The sequence below is a fragment of the Ostrea edulis genome, chromosome 5 (genome assembly GCF_947568905.1).
Source record: "Ostrea edulis chromosome 5, xbOstEdul1.1, whole genome shotgun sequence".
Lineage (NCBI taxonomy): Eukaryota > Metazoa > Mollusca > Bivalvia > Ostreida > Ostreidae > Ostrea > Ostrea edulis.
In genome coordinates this window covers 56818523-56831562 of record NC_079168.1, presented here as the reverse complement: position 1 = coordinate 56831562, position 13040 = coordinate 56818523, and the positions used below count along the sequence as shown (strand labels likewise).

Below are 13040 nucleotides of genomic sequence, written 5' to 3'. Positions count from 1 at the left end.
GATTCTAACACTGGAAATGAGATACATTTTAACTATAGCTATGAATCACGAATTATCAATTTGTTCGAACGAAATAGAAATTCATTCAAACGTATTATTTCGTACACAGGGGCTAAGCCCGTTTTGGGCCCGAACCCTGTGATACCATAAGTCTATATTTATGGTATCACAGGGTTCGGACCCAAAACGGGCTTAGCCCCTGTGATTTCGTACAATTAGTTTTTATCACTGATAATATTAGTGATATATCTAAACTAATTGTTTGAAACAAGCACCTGTGCAAATAACCAGTGGCGTACATATTCCATGTAAATGCGAAAAGACTGTAGTAACCTACAAAACACTTTCTCAAGGCGTATTTAAATCAATTATGTGCATATGGTTGAAAAATCAAAAGGAATAGCCCGGCTACGCATGAACAGAAAGGAACATGATGAAATTCTTTCAAACGGTTCAAACAGATTGGCAGCTGTGGTCCCTTTTTGGAAGTGAAGGAAATTAATCAGTTGGTTGGTTGTTCTTTTTATATATATATATATGTACATTTTTCTATCAGTCAAAAACCGCAACCCGGAAAAAATCTTGTCGATCGGATGTGTTTTTGGAAAACCATTTGCCATTCGTAACTACTCGGTCATTTCCATTACAAAAAATTCGGGAAAACATGGAGGTAGACAGTACATGTACCTCTCCCTCGATTTCTCGATTTTCAGCGAAAAAAAGACATGCTTCTGTTGATGTTTTTAGCGCAAAAAGAAGAAAACGTGTGTCTACTTCCAGAGATGCTGATGACATGTGTAAGAGCGATTGTTCTAGGTCCACCAGTTCTTTTGGAAAAATGCAGGTGTCGAACTGGACTCTACAGCGGGCAGAGATGTATGGCTTGTGTTTTAACTCGGAATCGTCAGAAATTTCAAAATTTTACGAATTATTTACAAAGAAGAAAAGTGGATTTAAGTACCCACTAGAGGAGGATAGAAAACATATTTTGGATTCTTTGATAAGTCAAACCGATAAAATCGACAGACCGGGTGTGACATTAAAGGAGGGCGAAAAGTGGAGGACGTGGGTCAGATATCGCAGTGTCTTTGAAAAGTGCGAAAAAACACTGAAGTCAATAGATAACGAATTGGATTGCCATAAAAAAAATTCCAAGTTAGTATTTTCATTATTTATGATATATTTGTGTACTGTATTCACATATTTAAATATTTAGAAGCATTATGATTAAAACTGAAAGGTATAGGATAAATTCACAGGCACTCGACGTTTTGAATATCTGTATGAAAATTAAAAAAACTATTCACAAGGTATATCACACCGCCATCTAGGTTTTCTTTTTTACCAGCTGCATCGCTTGGAATTTTCGGCAGAAAGTTTGATATTATATGATAATTATAGACCCCTATCGTTTAGAAGCAACTTTGTCAAGGTCTTGTCTCTCGCATTGTCATGGTGAACTGGAAATAAAGTCCATTTATTGGCTATAATCAACCGTCAAACATCATCTACTGCTTCTCAAATTAGAAAAAATCTGTAAAAGGGGAGTGGAAGTTGACTACACTGCATTCAGTGCCATCCCCTTTTTGCCCTGCACAAGCATCAGAGGATATATCAGCAAGGGAATTCTCATTTGCATAATTATGACAACTTATAATTGATAGTGAGCCGCGACGCGACAGCTCGCTCCAATGATTACACATACGAGTCACGTGATTTGTTCTTAATATTCATCAGCTGAAAAAAGATGAGTATCACCTGTAATGCTTCTGGAAAAATTTCGCCGTCATTGCGTTATACGACATTGACAATCCCGTAATTAAAATAATTAGATTGTTTAGAAAGTAACATATATGTTTTTAAATTCCAGACAAGCTTTCTGATAGTTTCAAACGTTTTGCTTTTGCTTGGTTTGAAAGAAGAAGAAAAAAACCCATTGCAGCTGATATGACATCACAATGTAACTGTTTACATCCACTGCGTTATATTTCCCTCGTTAAATGAAGAGGTGGATAAAATGTCTATAAGTCATGTTGCAAGATGTTAATGGGCTTCGCTCGTCTTAACGGTCACACCGTAGATCATATTAGGTTTCATGAATATTTGAACACCCATTTAGGATAGCCTAGCTCATGCAAGCCATTTGACTCCCCACTCGTCTTGTAGAGCACTGCATTGACAAATCTGTAGGTGACCTAGACTACCATTTAGGAATAATTATTGTAGATCTCTTTTTAATATCTGGTTTTGGCATTTATGTACCACAGTATATATTGTAGTAGCGCACACAATTTATTAATTTAATTACAAAGTCTACATGAATACAAAGTTTCATGGAAGCATTTATTTTGCACATTTATCAGCTATGTGAGCCAGGTTAGCAGCTAGTTCTGAGTTTTTTGGGACAAGGGATTTATAATTTTTGGAAAAAAACTTATTTTAGAAGTATTTTGAATTTTTTCACCACCAAGTCTTAATCTGACATGTTAATGAATAGCTTATAAATCAAAGTTTATTTTTTCTGATATACAGTACTGTATATGATAATCTCATATTATTCCACCAAATTAGCATAAAATGGCTGTCATATTCCCCCCCCCCCCCTCCCCCCGTTTTTAGAAATGAAAATGCTTAAAACCTATCTATATATCTATATATATATATATATATATATATATATATATATAGTGTTTTTAATTACAAACTTGAATGGACTAGAGTCAATTAGAAATAGGTAAAACAAGAGGCTTATATAGGCCACATCACTTTAACAATAGTTTCGAAAGTTCTGTATCAATGACTTACATACTTTAAGGTTTTTTTATTCAGAATGTATGTGATATCAATTCAGAGTGCATAATGTGCTTACAGGTTGAATTTCATTGTCCGATGGGCATATGTTGTACCATTTGTGATACTCTTGTTTGTTTTGTAGGTTACTTGTCCTAAGTCAATCTGCCTTACGACGGTTTTATATGTTTCTGAAAGAATTCCTCATCCAAAGTGATCGAAACTTTGCAAATGAACAATCCATTACTGGGCAGTCATACATAGACTTGTGCTGTAAATTTTTAGAGATTTTTTTGCTGAATGTAAGGTAAGTTGTCTTGAAAAAAAGGATATATTAAGCCTTTTTAGCTCACTCAAGTCAAAGGCTCAAGAAAGCTTTTCTAAATGGTCCATTGTCTATCATTGTCATTGTTGTCATTTTCAATGTCATGGTAAACTGTTCACATTTTTATCTTCTCCAAAAGCACTAGGCCAATTTTAACCAAACTTGGCACAAAGCATCCTTTGGTAATGGGAATTCAAAGCTTTTCAATTGAATGGCCACACCCTTCTCCAAGGGAAGATAGTAAGGCCAATTCAACTTATTTGGGAGATTATCATCCAGTGTCACCAAAAAGTATGGGGCGGTTGGGAGGATTCTATTTTTACCTCTGACACCTGAGCCGAAGGCTCAAGTGAGCTTTTCTGATCAAAATTTGTCCGTTGTCTGTTGTCATCGTCGGCGTTGTAAACTTTTCACATTTTCGACTTCTTCTCAAGAACCACTGGGTCAATTTCAACCAAACTTGCCACTAAGCATCCTTGGGTGAATTTAAGGCCTTTCAAGTTTGTTCAAATGAAGGGCCTTGTCCCTTTCAAAGCGGAGATAATCACAAAAATTCAAAAATAGGGTGGGGTCATTTAAAAATCTTCTTCTCAAGAACCACTGAGCCAGAAAAGCTGCATTGTCGGATACCCACGGCTGATGTCGTCTTCTACTCATCTGATGAGTAGAAGACGAGATCAGCCGTGGGTATCCGACGATGGAAAAGCTGAGAATTACATCAAAGCTTCCTGACATAATGCAGATTCAAGTTTGTTCAAATCATGGCCCGTGGGGGTATGATGGGTCCACAATAGGGGATCAAAGTTTTACATACTAATATATAGGAAATCTTCTTCTCAAGAACCACTGAGCCAGAAAAGCTGAAATTTACATGAAAGCTTCCTGACATAATGCAGATTCAAGTTTGTTCAAATCATGGCCTCCGGGGGTAGGATGGCATCACAAGGGGAGATCAAAGTTTTACATACAAATATATAGGAAAAATCTTTAAAAATCTTCTTCTCAAGAACCACTGAGCCAGAAAAGCTTATATTTACATGAAAGCTTTCGGACATAGTGCAGATTCAAGTTTGTTCAAATTATGGCCCCCAGGGGTAGGATGGGGCCACAAGGGGGGATCAAAATTTTACATACAAATATACGGAAAATATTTAAAAATCTTCTTCTCAAGAACCACTGAGCCAGAAAAGCTGCATCGTCGGATACCCACGGCTGATCTCGTCTTCTACTCATCAGATGAGTAGAAGACGAGATCAGCCGTGGGTATCTTTAATTTGAATTTACATGAAAGCTTCCTCATATAATGCAAATTCAAGTTTATTAAAATCATGGCCCCTTGGTGGTAGGCTGAGGGTGGGGCCACAATATGGGATTAAAGTTTTACATTTGAATATATAGGGAAAATCCCTAAAAATCTTCTTCCCAAGAACCACTGGACCAGAAGAGTGGGGATTTACATGAAAGCTTCCTGAAATAGAGTAGATTCAAGTTTTTACAGATCATGGCCCCTGGGGGTAGGGTGGGGCCACAATAGGGATCAAATGTTTACAGGTTAATATATATAGGAAAATCTTCTCCAGAAAAACCGCCAATTTTTAATCAAACTTGGTATCGTATATATTCAACTATAAGTCGGTCCGCCTATAAGTTGGTTGTATTTTTTAAGGTTATTTTGTAGGAATTTGTCATTGACCCGCTTGTAAGTCGGTATAAATTTTTGTCAGAATCGGTTGACAATTTCAAGTCAATGCTCTAGTGTTTTTACCTATGTTTCAAAAAATATTTTGAGAAATTAATAATTATGAGGTGCTCAATATCCAAGCCATATCTGTTTGGGGTTTAAACACAACCCTTGATCTATTATGGACAATGGGAATATTCCTTGTTTACCTAATTAATTATGGTCTCCTAATTACCAGTACCCCACACTGTGTTTACTTAGTAATTCAATTTAACTGGATAAAAATATGTAAATACTTGTACTTTAAACATAATTTTAAAATACATAAACAATACAATATGTCTAGATATTTGTGAAAAATAATCATTTGTGTGGTAGTCCATGATAATCGTCGGAGTTGTTTAAAAAACACTACATTACGCCGCCCAGAAAAATACCAATCTTCTTAGGACGCGCCTATAAGTTGGACATAGAGTTTGGACCAAAAATTGACTCAAAAAAAATCCGACTTATAGGCAAGTATATACGGTACACAATATGCTTGGGTAAAGGAGATTCAAGTTTGTTCAAACCAAGGACCGTTTCCCTTGAAAGTGGAGATGATCATGAAAAGGCAAAAATAAGGTTGGGTCATTTAAAAATATTCTTTTTAAGAACCACTGGGCCAGAAAAGTTGAACTTTACAGGAATTAGCTTCCTGACAAAGTGCAGATTCAAGTTTGTTAAAATCATACCCCCTCCCCCCTTCCGGGGATAGGGTGGGGGATCAAAGTTTTACATACATAGAGGAAATCTTTAAAAATCTTCTCATTATAGAAACAACTTTTAAAAATCTTCTCAGAACCACTTGGCTAATTTTGAACAAACTTAACACAAAGCATCCTTAGCTGAAGTTTGTTCAAATGAGGGGCCATATCCCTCTTAAATGGGGGCAGGGGATAATAATTAAATAATGAATTTTTAGTGGCTTTGAAAAGAATTCTGAACCAAGGTGTTGGTATAATCATAGTTTTGCTCAAGAATGTATATTGCTAGGAACTGCTGCTCAGGTGAGCAATATGGCCCATGAGCCTTTGTTTTTATTTTTATTTTTTTGATTTTTAGGTCACCTGAATAAACTCAGGTGACCTATTGCAATTGGTTGTTGTTGTCAGTCGTCCATCGTCTGTTAACAATTGATCATTTTTAACTTCTTGATAACTACTATTTCAATGCTTTTCAAAATTGATATGAAGCATCTTTGGGACAAGGGGGGCTTATATTGTAAATTTCAGGACTTTTGCACCCTGCTTTAGGGGCAGGGCAAAAACTGCCAAAAATTGTCCTTTTTTCCAAATATTTTTTCTCTACAACCGCACATGTGTAAGATAAACTAAATGCATAGTGATGTAGAGCAGGAAGAACAAGTCTTGTTGATAAAATCAGTAAATAATCTTTTTACTCTTTAGGTCTGGTTCTATGGAAAAGTCAGTAATGATGATTAGAGGTCTTAGGAATTTAAGTGTTCCAGATCTGCGTGTAACATTGCCTGTAGCCACCATCAGCTCAATTGGAAGGAGTTCTAGTGTTGTCGTTATTAGAGTGGTGGAGGTAAATATCTCATTAATTCCTCTCAAAATTATAATACCCAATTCATCTGGGGGGAAAAATAAGTGCATAATTGTAATCTCTACAGTCTTTATTCAATTTCTATGTTTTTAGCTCACCTCAAGTGAGCTTTTCTGATCACCCGTGTCTGTGTGTAAACTTTTCACATTTTCGATTTCTTCTCCAAAACCACTGGGCCAATGTCAACCAAACTTGGCACAAAGCATCCTTGGGTGAAGGGGATTCAAGTTTGTTCAAATGAATGGCCAAGCCCCCTCCAAAGGGGAGAAAATCACAAAAATGTATAAATAGAGTAGGGTCATTTAAAAATCGTCTCAAGAACCATTGGGCCAGAAAAGCTGAAATTACATGAAAGCTTCCTGACATTGCATGTGGAGATTCAAGTTTATCAAAATCAAGACTCCTGGGGGTAGGATGGGGCCACAATAGGGGATCAAAGTTTTACATGCAATTACATAGGGAAAATCTTTAAAATTCTTCTTCTCAAGAACCACTTGGCCATAAGAGGGATTTAAGGAGAGCTTCCTGATATAGAGTAGATTCAAATTTGTTCAGATCATAGTTCCTGAGGGTAGGGTGGGGCCTCATTAAGGGATCAAAATAGAATTATTCAAGTGAATGTCTTTTTAGCTCACCTGAATAGAATGTTTAAGTAAGCTGTATTTTCTGTCTAGCTGTCTGTTCTGTCTGTCCATCTGTAAACTTTTTTACATTTTCGACATCTTTTTAAGAACCACTGAATGGTTCTCAACCAAACTTGATGCATGCATAATTAGGGTTGAAACTTGACTAAATTTCCAGGAGCCATGTGGGTTCCTGAAATCTTATTTCTGGGAGTCCACAACAAAACATGTTAGTCCACATCTGATGAAATATAATGCAAGAAATCCATAAGACATGTAAATGGATCATATATCTTTTGCGTGTTTTTTTTCCATTATACCATTTCAATGCATAGTAATATGAGGTTGAAAATAGGTTTCCATATTGTTTTTATCTTTTATAATACACATATAAATATACTCTACCACAAAAACATTCATTATTAAATTATTTGTATTCCAATTTCCAATATTTTTAGCTCACCTGATCTGAAAGCTCAAGTGAACTTTTCTGATCACCTGTTGTCCATCGTCTGTCTGTCCGTCTGTCTGTAAACTTTTTACATTTTTTACTTCTCCAGAACCACTGGGCCAATTTCAACCAAACTTGGCACAAAGCATCCTTGGGTGAAGGGCTTTCATGTTTGTTCAAATGAAGGGCCATATCCCTTCACAGGGGAGATATTCACAACAAGAAATGTTTATTAAACATATGTGCCCCCTGGTGCAAAATTGAAAAGGGTTATACACATGCATCATTTAATTGATAGTAGTGCCAAACCAATTCAACATATATTGAGCCAACAATATTTTCCTATGTCCAGAGAGGATTTGACCATGTGACCTAAAAATCAATAGGGTTCACCTACTCCTTATGCTGTAGCAGTGTACCAAGTTTGATGTCTGTCAAGCGAAGGGTTCTCAAGATATTGATGTCAATCAGGCAAATGGTTATTAAAATATAGGAGATAATATATTACTATGTCCAGTTTAACCTGTGACCTTTGACCATATAAACCCAAATTTTATAAGGATCATCTACTCTTTATGCTGTACCAGTCTACCAAGTTTGATGTCTGTCAAGCGAAGGGTTCTCAAGATATTGAATGGACAGTATATTCCTGTGTCCAGTTTGATCCTCAACCTTTGACCATGTGACCTCAAAATCAATAGGGGTCATCTACTCCTTAAGATGTACCAGTGTACCAAGTTTGATGTCTGTCAAGATATTGAGCAGACAGTATATTAGAGTTCTTGAAATTTCTTTTGATGTGTCAGACATTTTAGAAATAGTATCAGCCCAAACAAAATTAAAATCAACTACATGTGTAATTGTATTCAATCTCCATCTCAGCTATAAGTTCATAAATTATCTTTTCATACCCTTTCTCATCTTCCCTACGCTCTGAATGAATCTTCCTCACTTTCACTATCTGAGTCACTCTCTTGCTCTATTTCTCTTTCACCCTCCACTTCTCTCTCATCCTCCACTTTCCTCTCTATCCTGTATATTCCTCTTAACTTCTTTCTCATCTTCCTCTTCAATTGTTGTAACTACTCTTTCTCTCACTTTTGCCCGGGTGTAGTTGGTCTTTCGTCAGTTTTGACTTCGAGCAGATTGTGTCACCAAGCATAGGTAAAACCGCTGCAAACAAAAGCCATTGTCTCCCAGATTGCCAGGCGGATTGAAACAATTGGTTTCTCTTCTCCTCGTAGTTCCTCACAACTGATTCCTCACATTTACGTTTCACTGTGTTGCCGGATTTAGCATCAGTATGAATATTTATCGGCCACGTGGCCGCCATTTTTTCCCGGTAAAAAACGGACTTCAATCCCGATCTTATATTGGCCATCAGGACCGACAATTAAGTAACTTGTGTCGGATATTTACCACTTTTATCGGATAATCCGACATTACCGACACTTTTCAAGAACTCTGGTATATTCCTATGTCCAGTTTGACCTTTGACCATGTGACCTCAAAATCAATAGGGGTCATCTACTCCTCACAATGTATCAGTGTACCGAGTTTAATGTCTGTCAAGGAAAGGTTTCTCAAGATATTGAGCGGACAGCATCTTCCTATGTCCAGAGTAGTTTGACCTTTGACCTTTTGACCAGAAAAATCAATAGGGGTCCTTTTCTACCTGTTACCAACCCACATATGAAATATCATAACAATGAAGTGAATGGTTCTGAAGATATTGAGCAGACAACATTTGGTCTACCGACCAACAGGTGCAAAGCAATATGCCCCTCTTCGTTGAAGGGGGCATAAAAATGCCAAAATAGGGTGGGGTCATTTAAAAATCTTCTCAAGAGCTACTGGGCCAGAAGAGCTGAAATTTACATGAAAGTTGTCTGACAATATTAGTGCAGATTCAAGTTTGTTAAAACCATGGTCCCTATGGGTAGGGTAGGGCCACTATAGGGGATCAAATTTTTACATATAAATGTATAGGGAAAATCTTTAAAAATCTTCTTAAGAACCACTGGGCCAGAAAAGTTTACATTTGCATGAAAGCTTCCTGACATAGTGCAGATTCAAGTTTGTAAAAATCATGGCCCCCGGGGGTAAGTTTGGGCCACAATAGGGATCAAAGGTTTACATGCGAATGTTGGGGAAATCTTTAAATATGGGCCAAGGTGACTCAGGTGAGCGTTGTGACCCATGGGCCTTTTGTTTATATGTAAATATGCTTTAAAGATCAGGGGAATTAAAATGTAATTTTTCGTCACAAAAATGTTAGTTAAAATCACGTCCCTGTCACATATTATTAAAAATCATTATTAATAATTTATAGCATGTTTATTTTGTACAATCACAAATTTTAAGTTTTAAATGACACATTTTACCTAAAGTATACTGAAGATGTGATATATATGATAAACTTGTATCAATATCCATTTATTTTGAAAACTTCGTAAACAATAACACACTTCAAAACAAATAATAAACTCTATATAATGAACTTCTGTCATGATGATTAACCTTAATTTTTTTGTAAAACATTCCAAACATATTAGGCTGTAGATTTTGATCATTTAAAGTGAAAAACAAAATTTGGAGGGAAATCGTGAATCCGTCCCTTTTAATGTTTACAGTGATTAACTAAGGTATTTCTAATTGTCAGCAAAAATTTGAATGTCAGTTGTCGAGTTACAAAAGAGATACACTGGCTCACAATTCTTTGTTATGCAAACAAGGGTTGTCCCATATTTGTGTTTACATAGGTTAAATATACTAGTAAAAGTTTCATTTAAAGCAGATTTTTTCAATTTACAACTTAATTCTGAGCACAATTAAACAGTTTCTAGTGTTTGTCACAGCTCATTTTGTTTTAAACATAGTTCTACATGTATTAAGCAATCTGTACAAAAGCAAAAACATGGCACAATTAATCCTTGTTTACATATCAAAGAATTGTAAGTGCTGTATCTCATTTGAAACTCAACAACTGACATTCAATTTTTTGCTGAACATTAGAAATACCTTGGTTAGGCATTGTAAACATTAAAAATAGGGAGTGGGGATTTGAAAATTTTCAGTGCAAATCATGTCCATGCATGCCACTTTAAGGCACAGAACAAAATCTCTAATTGGCATAAATATATCTGCATGATATGACACTTTTTTGGTTGATAATAGGGCATGGTCCTTATACCAATAAATTAAATGATAGTAATGCAAGTATTTTTTCACAAGAATTTTACTGTTTAAGTTAAAGAAACAGCCGTTGTTTCTTTTTTATATCAGGAATCTCCTAATTTAAGTCAATCCTAGTTGGGGCAGTCCAAAGAGAGCTTTTATGTCTATCATTCTTAAGACGTGTCTTAGGACCATTCAAAGTTTTGTCCCATTGGGAAGACATATCTTAAGGTATTCAGTGTATAAAGGAAGGATAACGAACAATTTTGAAGGATTTAAATCAACGTAATTGTTTATTGTTAGATATTTTTTGTTGAACGTGAAGTAGATGAAATTCACATGACTGGTAAATGATTAGAAACTGACCTTTTTGCACAATTGAGACTGCATTACTTTGTATAAATAAAAAAAAAAATAATTTTCTAAAAATGTGCATGTGGTAAATGATTAATTTTATTTCATATTTCCATAAAGAGAAAGTGTATGTAACTTTCTACCAAAGATTTATATGAAAATATAATTTCTTTTAAAATATTTTAATAAAACATGCTCTTCCCATAGACTGAATGTTAAATTTTAGGCGAAATAAATCAAGAGGTAAAGAAAATTTAGAAAATTCCTATGGTGGATTATTTTTATTTGATGAACCCTTCAAAATGATACCATGATTGCAAAAATCCCACCATCCATTTACTAGATATATATGGTCGTTATACATTGAATTATACCTAAAGCTACATCTTAGGACTATTCTTAGAAAACTTGAGATGGCATGCTTGCTGATTTCAATATTTATATTATTAAAAATATCTTTGTTTCCCCTCCCCCGACTGGGTTTTTAGGGTATGGGTAGGTAGGTAGGTAGGGAAATTATTTTATTTTTCCTTGGAAATTTTATACTTTGATTTAGTATTGAAAGAATAAAAAAACAGATGCATATTAGTATATATTTCTTTACTGACAACTATTTTATACTTGCAGGACCAGCAATGAGTGAAAATAGACCAAAAATTAACATGCATTCGGTTTGTTGTTGTCAGATGCATCAGGCACTGAGATTTATATTAAGTAGAGACCACATTGATTTTAGATGAACTTTTTCGTGTCACAATATACCTTCAATATTTTGTAGACCTGCATATTTTTCATTTCAAATAAAGTTTTCATGTATATGAGTGTCTTTAAAAAAAATGTCACATTCCAACTTAATAAGTTTATTATTAAATCATGTACCACACTGTGTACTCTTGGACTAGACATACAAATCTGACCAGATTAAATGAACATGGAACTTAAAAAGAAGTAAAAATAAAACATCTCAAAATAGAGAAAAAGTTCTGAAGATAATAAGAGTCTTCATTTAAACAGAACACATTGTCATTAAATTGGATTTCTCTTTGGTTTTGTCCTTTTTCATTTGGATGCAGGCATTACATACTGGAAGAACCACACGGAATTGTTTACACAAATCTTTATCTTTTTCTGCCCCGGACTCCCCACAGTGGGCACAGATGTCCTGTCTGCCTAGGGAAGAAGCATAGTACGAGTACTCAACAGGCGTTGCACAAGTCATCTGTAGCCTGTAGGGTCAAACTAGACATGGGAATATACTGTCTGCTCAGTATCTTGAGAACCCTTTTCTTGACAGACATCAAACTTGGTACACTGGTACTTCTTCAGGAGGAGATGACCCCTATTGATTTTGAGGTCACATGGTCAAAGGTCAAGGGTCAAAAATAGGAATATACTGTACATTAAATATCTTTAGAACCCTTTGTTTGACAGACATCAAACCTGGTACACTGGTACATCTTCAGGAGTTGATGACCCCTATTGATTTTTAGGTCACATGGTCAATCCACTCTTGACATAGGAAGATATTGTCTGCTCAATATTTTGAATTGATGATACTACTCTCAATTAAATGATGTGTGTATAACCCTTTTCAATTTTGCACCATGGGGGGGCATATGTGTTTTACAAACATCTCTTGTACATTTACACTGTACGGTTTGTCTTTACAAATATGGCTTTAGATTATTATCATTATAAATTTTCTATTTCACACTTTTATGAAAAATTAAGGAACTTTGATGGTACATGTATATGTAAAATAAAATGTATAAATTGTAGTGCATGGGCACCAAGGCCTGTATGTATGTGTGTGCAATTCATTGTAGGTAAAGCCAGATTATGATGAAAAAGATCATAAAGAGGGATTTCAAATCACTAGAGCAGTTACGAATAAAATCTTGGGACAACATGCTGGTGAATTATTGTTAGATTTGAAGACGTCTCTCCTTGCAGAAATTGGTGTCATTTTTGGAATCTTATGCATGAAAACATCTGTAAGTGTGTCTCTCCTCAGATGTAATAGTATCCCCC

The 13040-nt window shown here is 35.5% G+C and overlaps 1 protein-coding gene across 3 annotated transcripts in view; it reads left to right on the top strand.

The window, feature by feature from the left end:
• Window positions 1–549: 549 nt before the first annotated feature.
• Window positions 550–13040, top strand: part of LOC125649209 (uncharacterized) — an 18174-nt gene continuing 5683 nt past the window's right edge. Inside the window, exons 1-4 of one of the 3 annotated variants that reach the window (XM_048876513.2) lie at window positions 550–1155; window positions 2936–3097; window positions 6245–6386; window positions 12836–13003. In XM_048876513.2, coding sequence (XP_048732470.2) covers window positions 665–1155; window positions 2936–3097; window positions 6245–6386; window positions 12836–13003 — 963 coding nt within the window. In that variant the 5' untranslated portion in view covers window positions 550–664. Of the gene's footprint in view, window positions 1156–2935; window positions 3098–6244; window positions 6387–12835 lie in introns of all 3 variants that reach the window. The other 2 variants (XM_056164904.1, XM_048876514.2) reach the window with 2 other exon arrangements.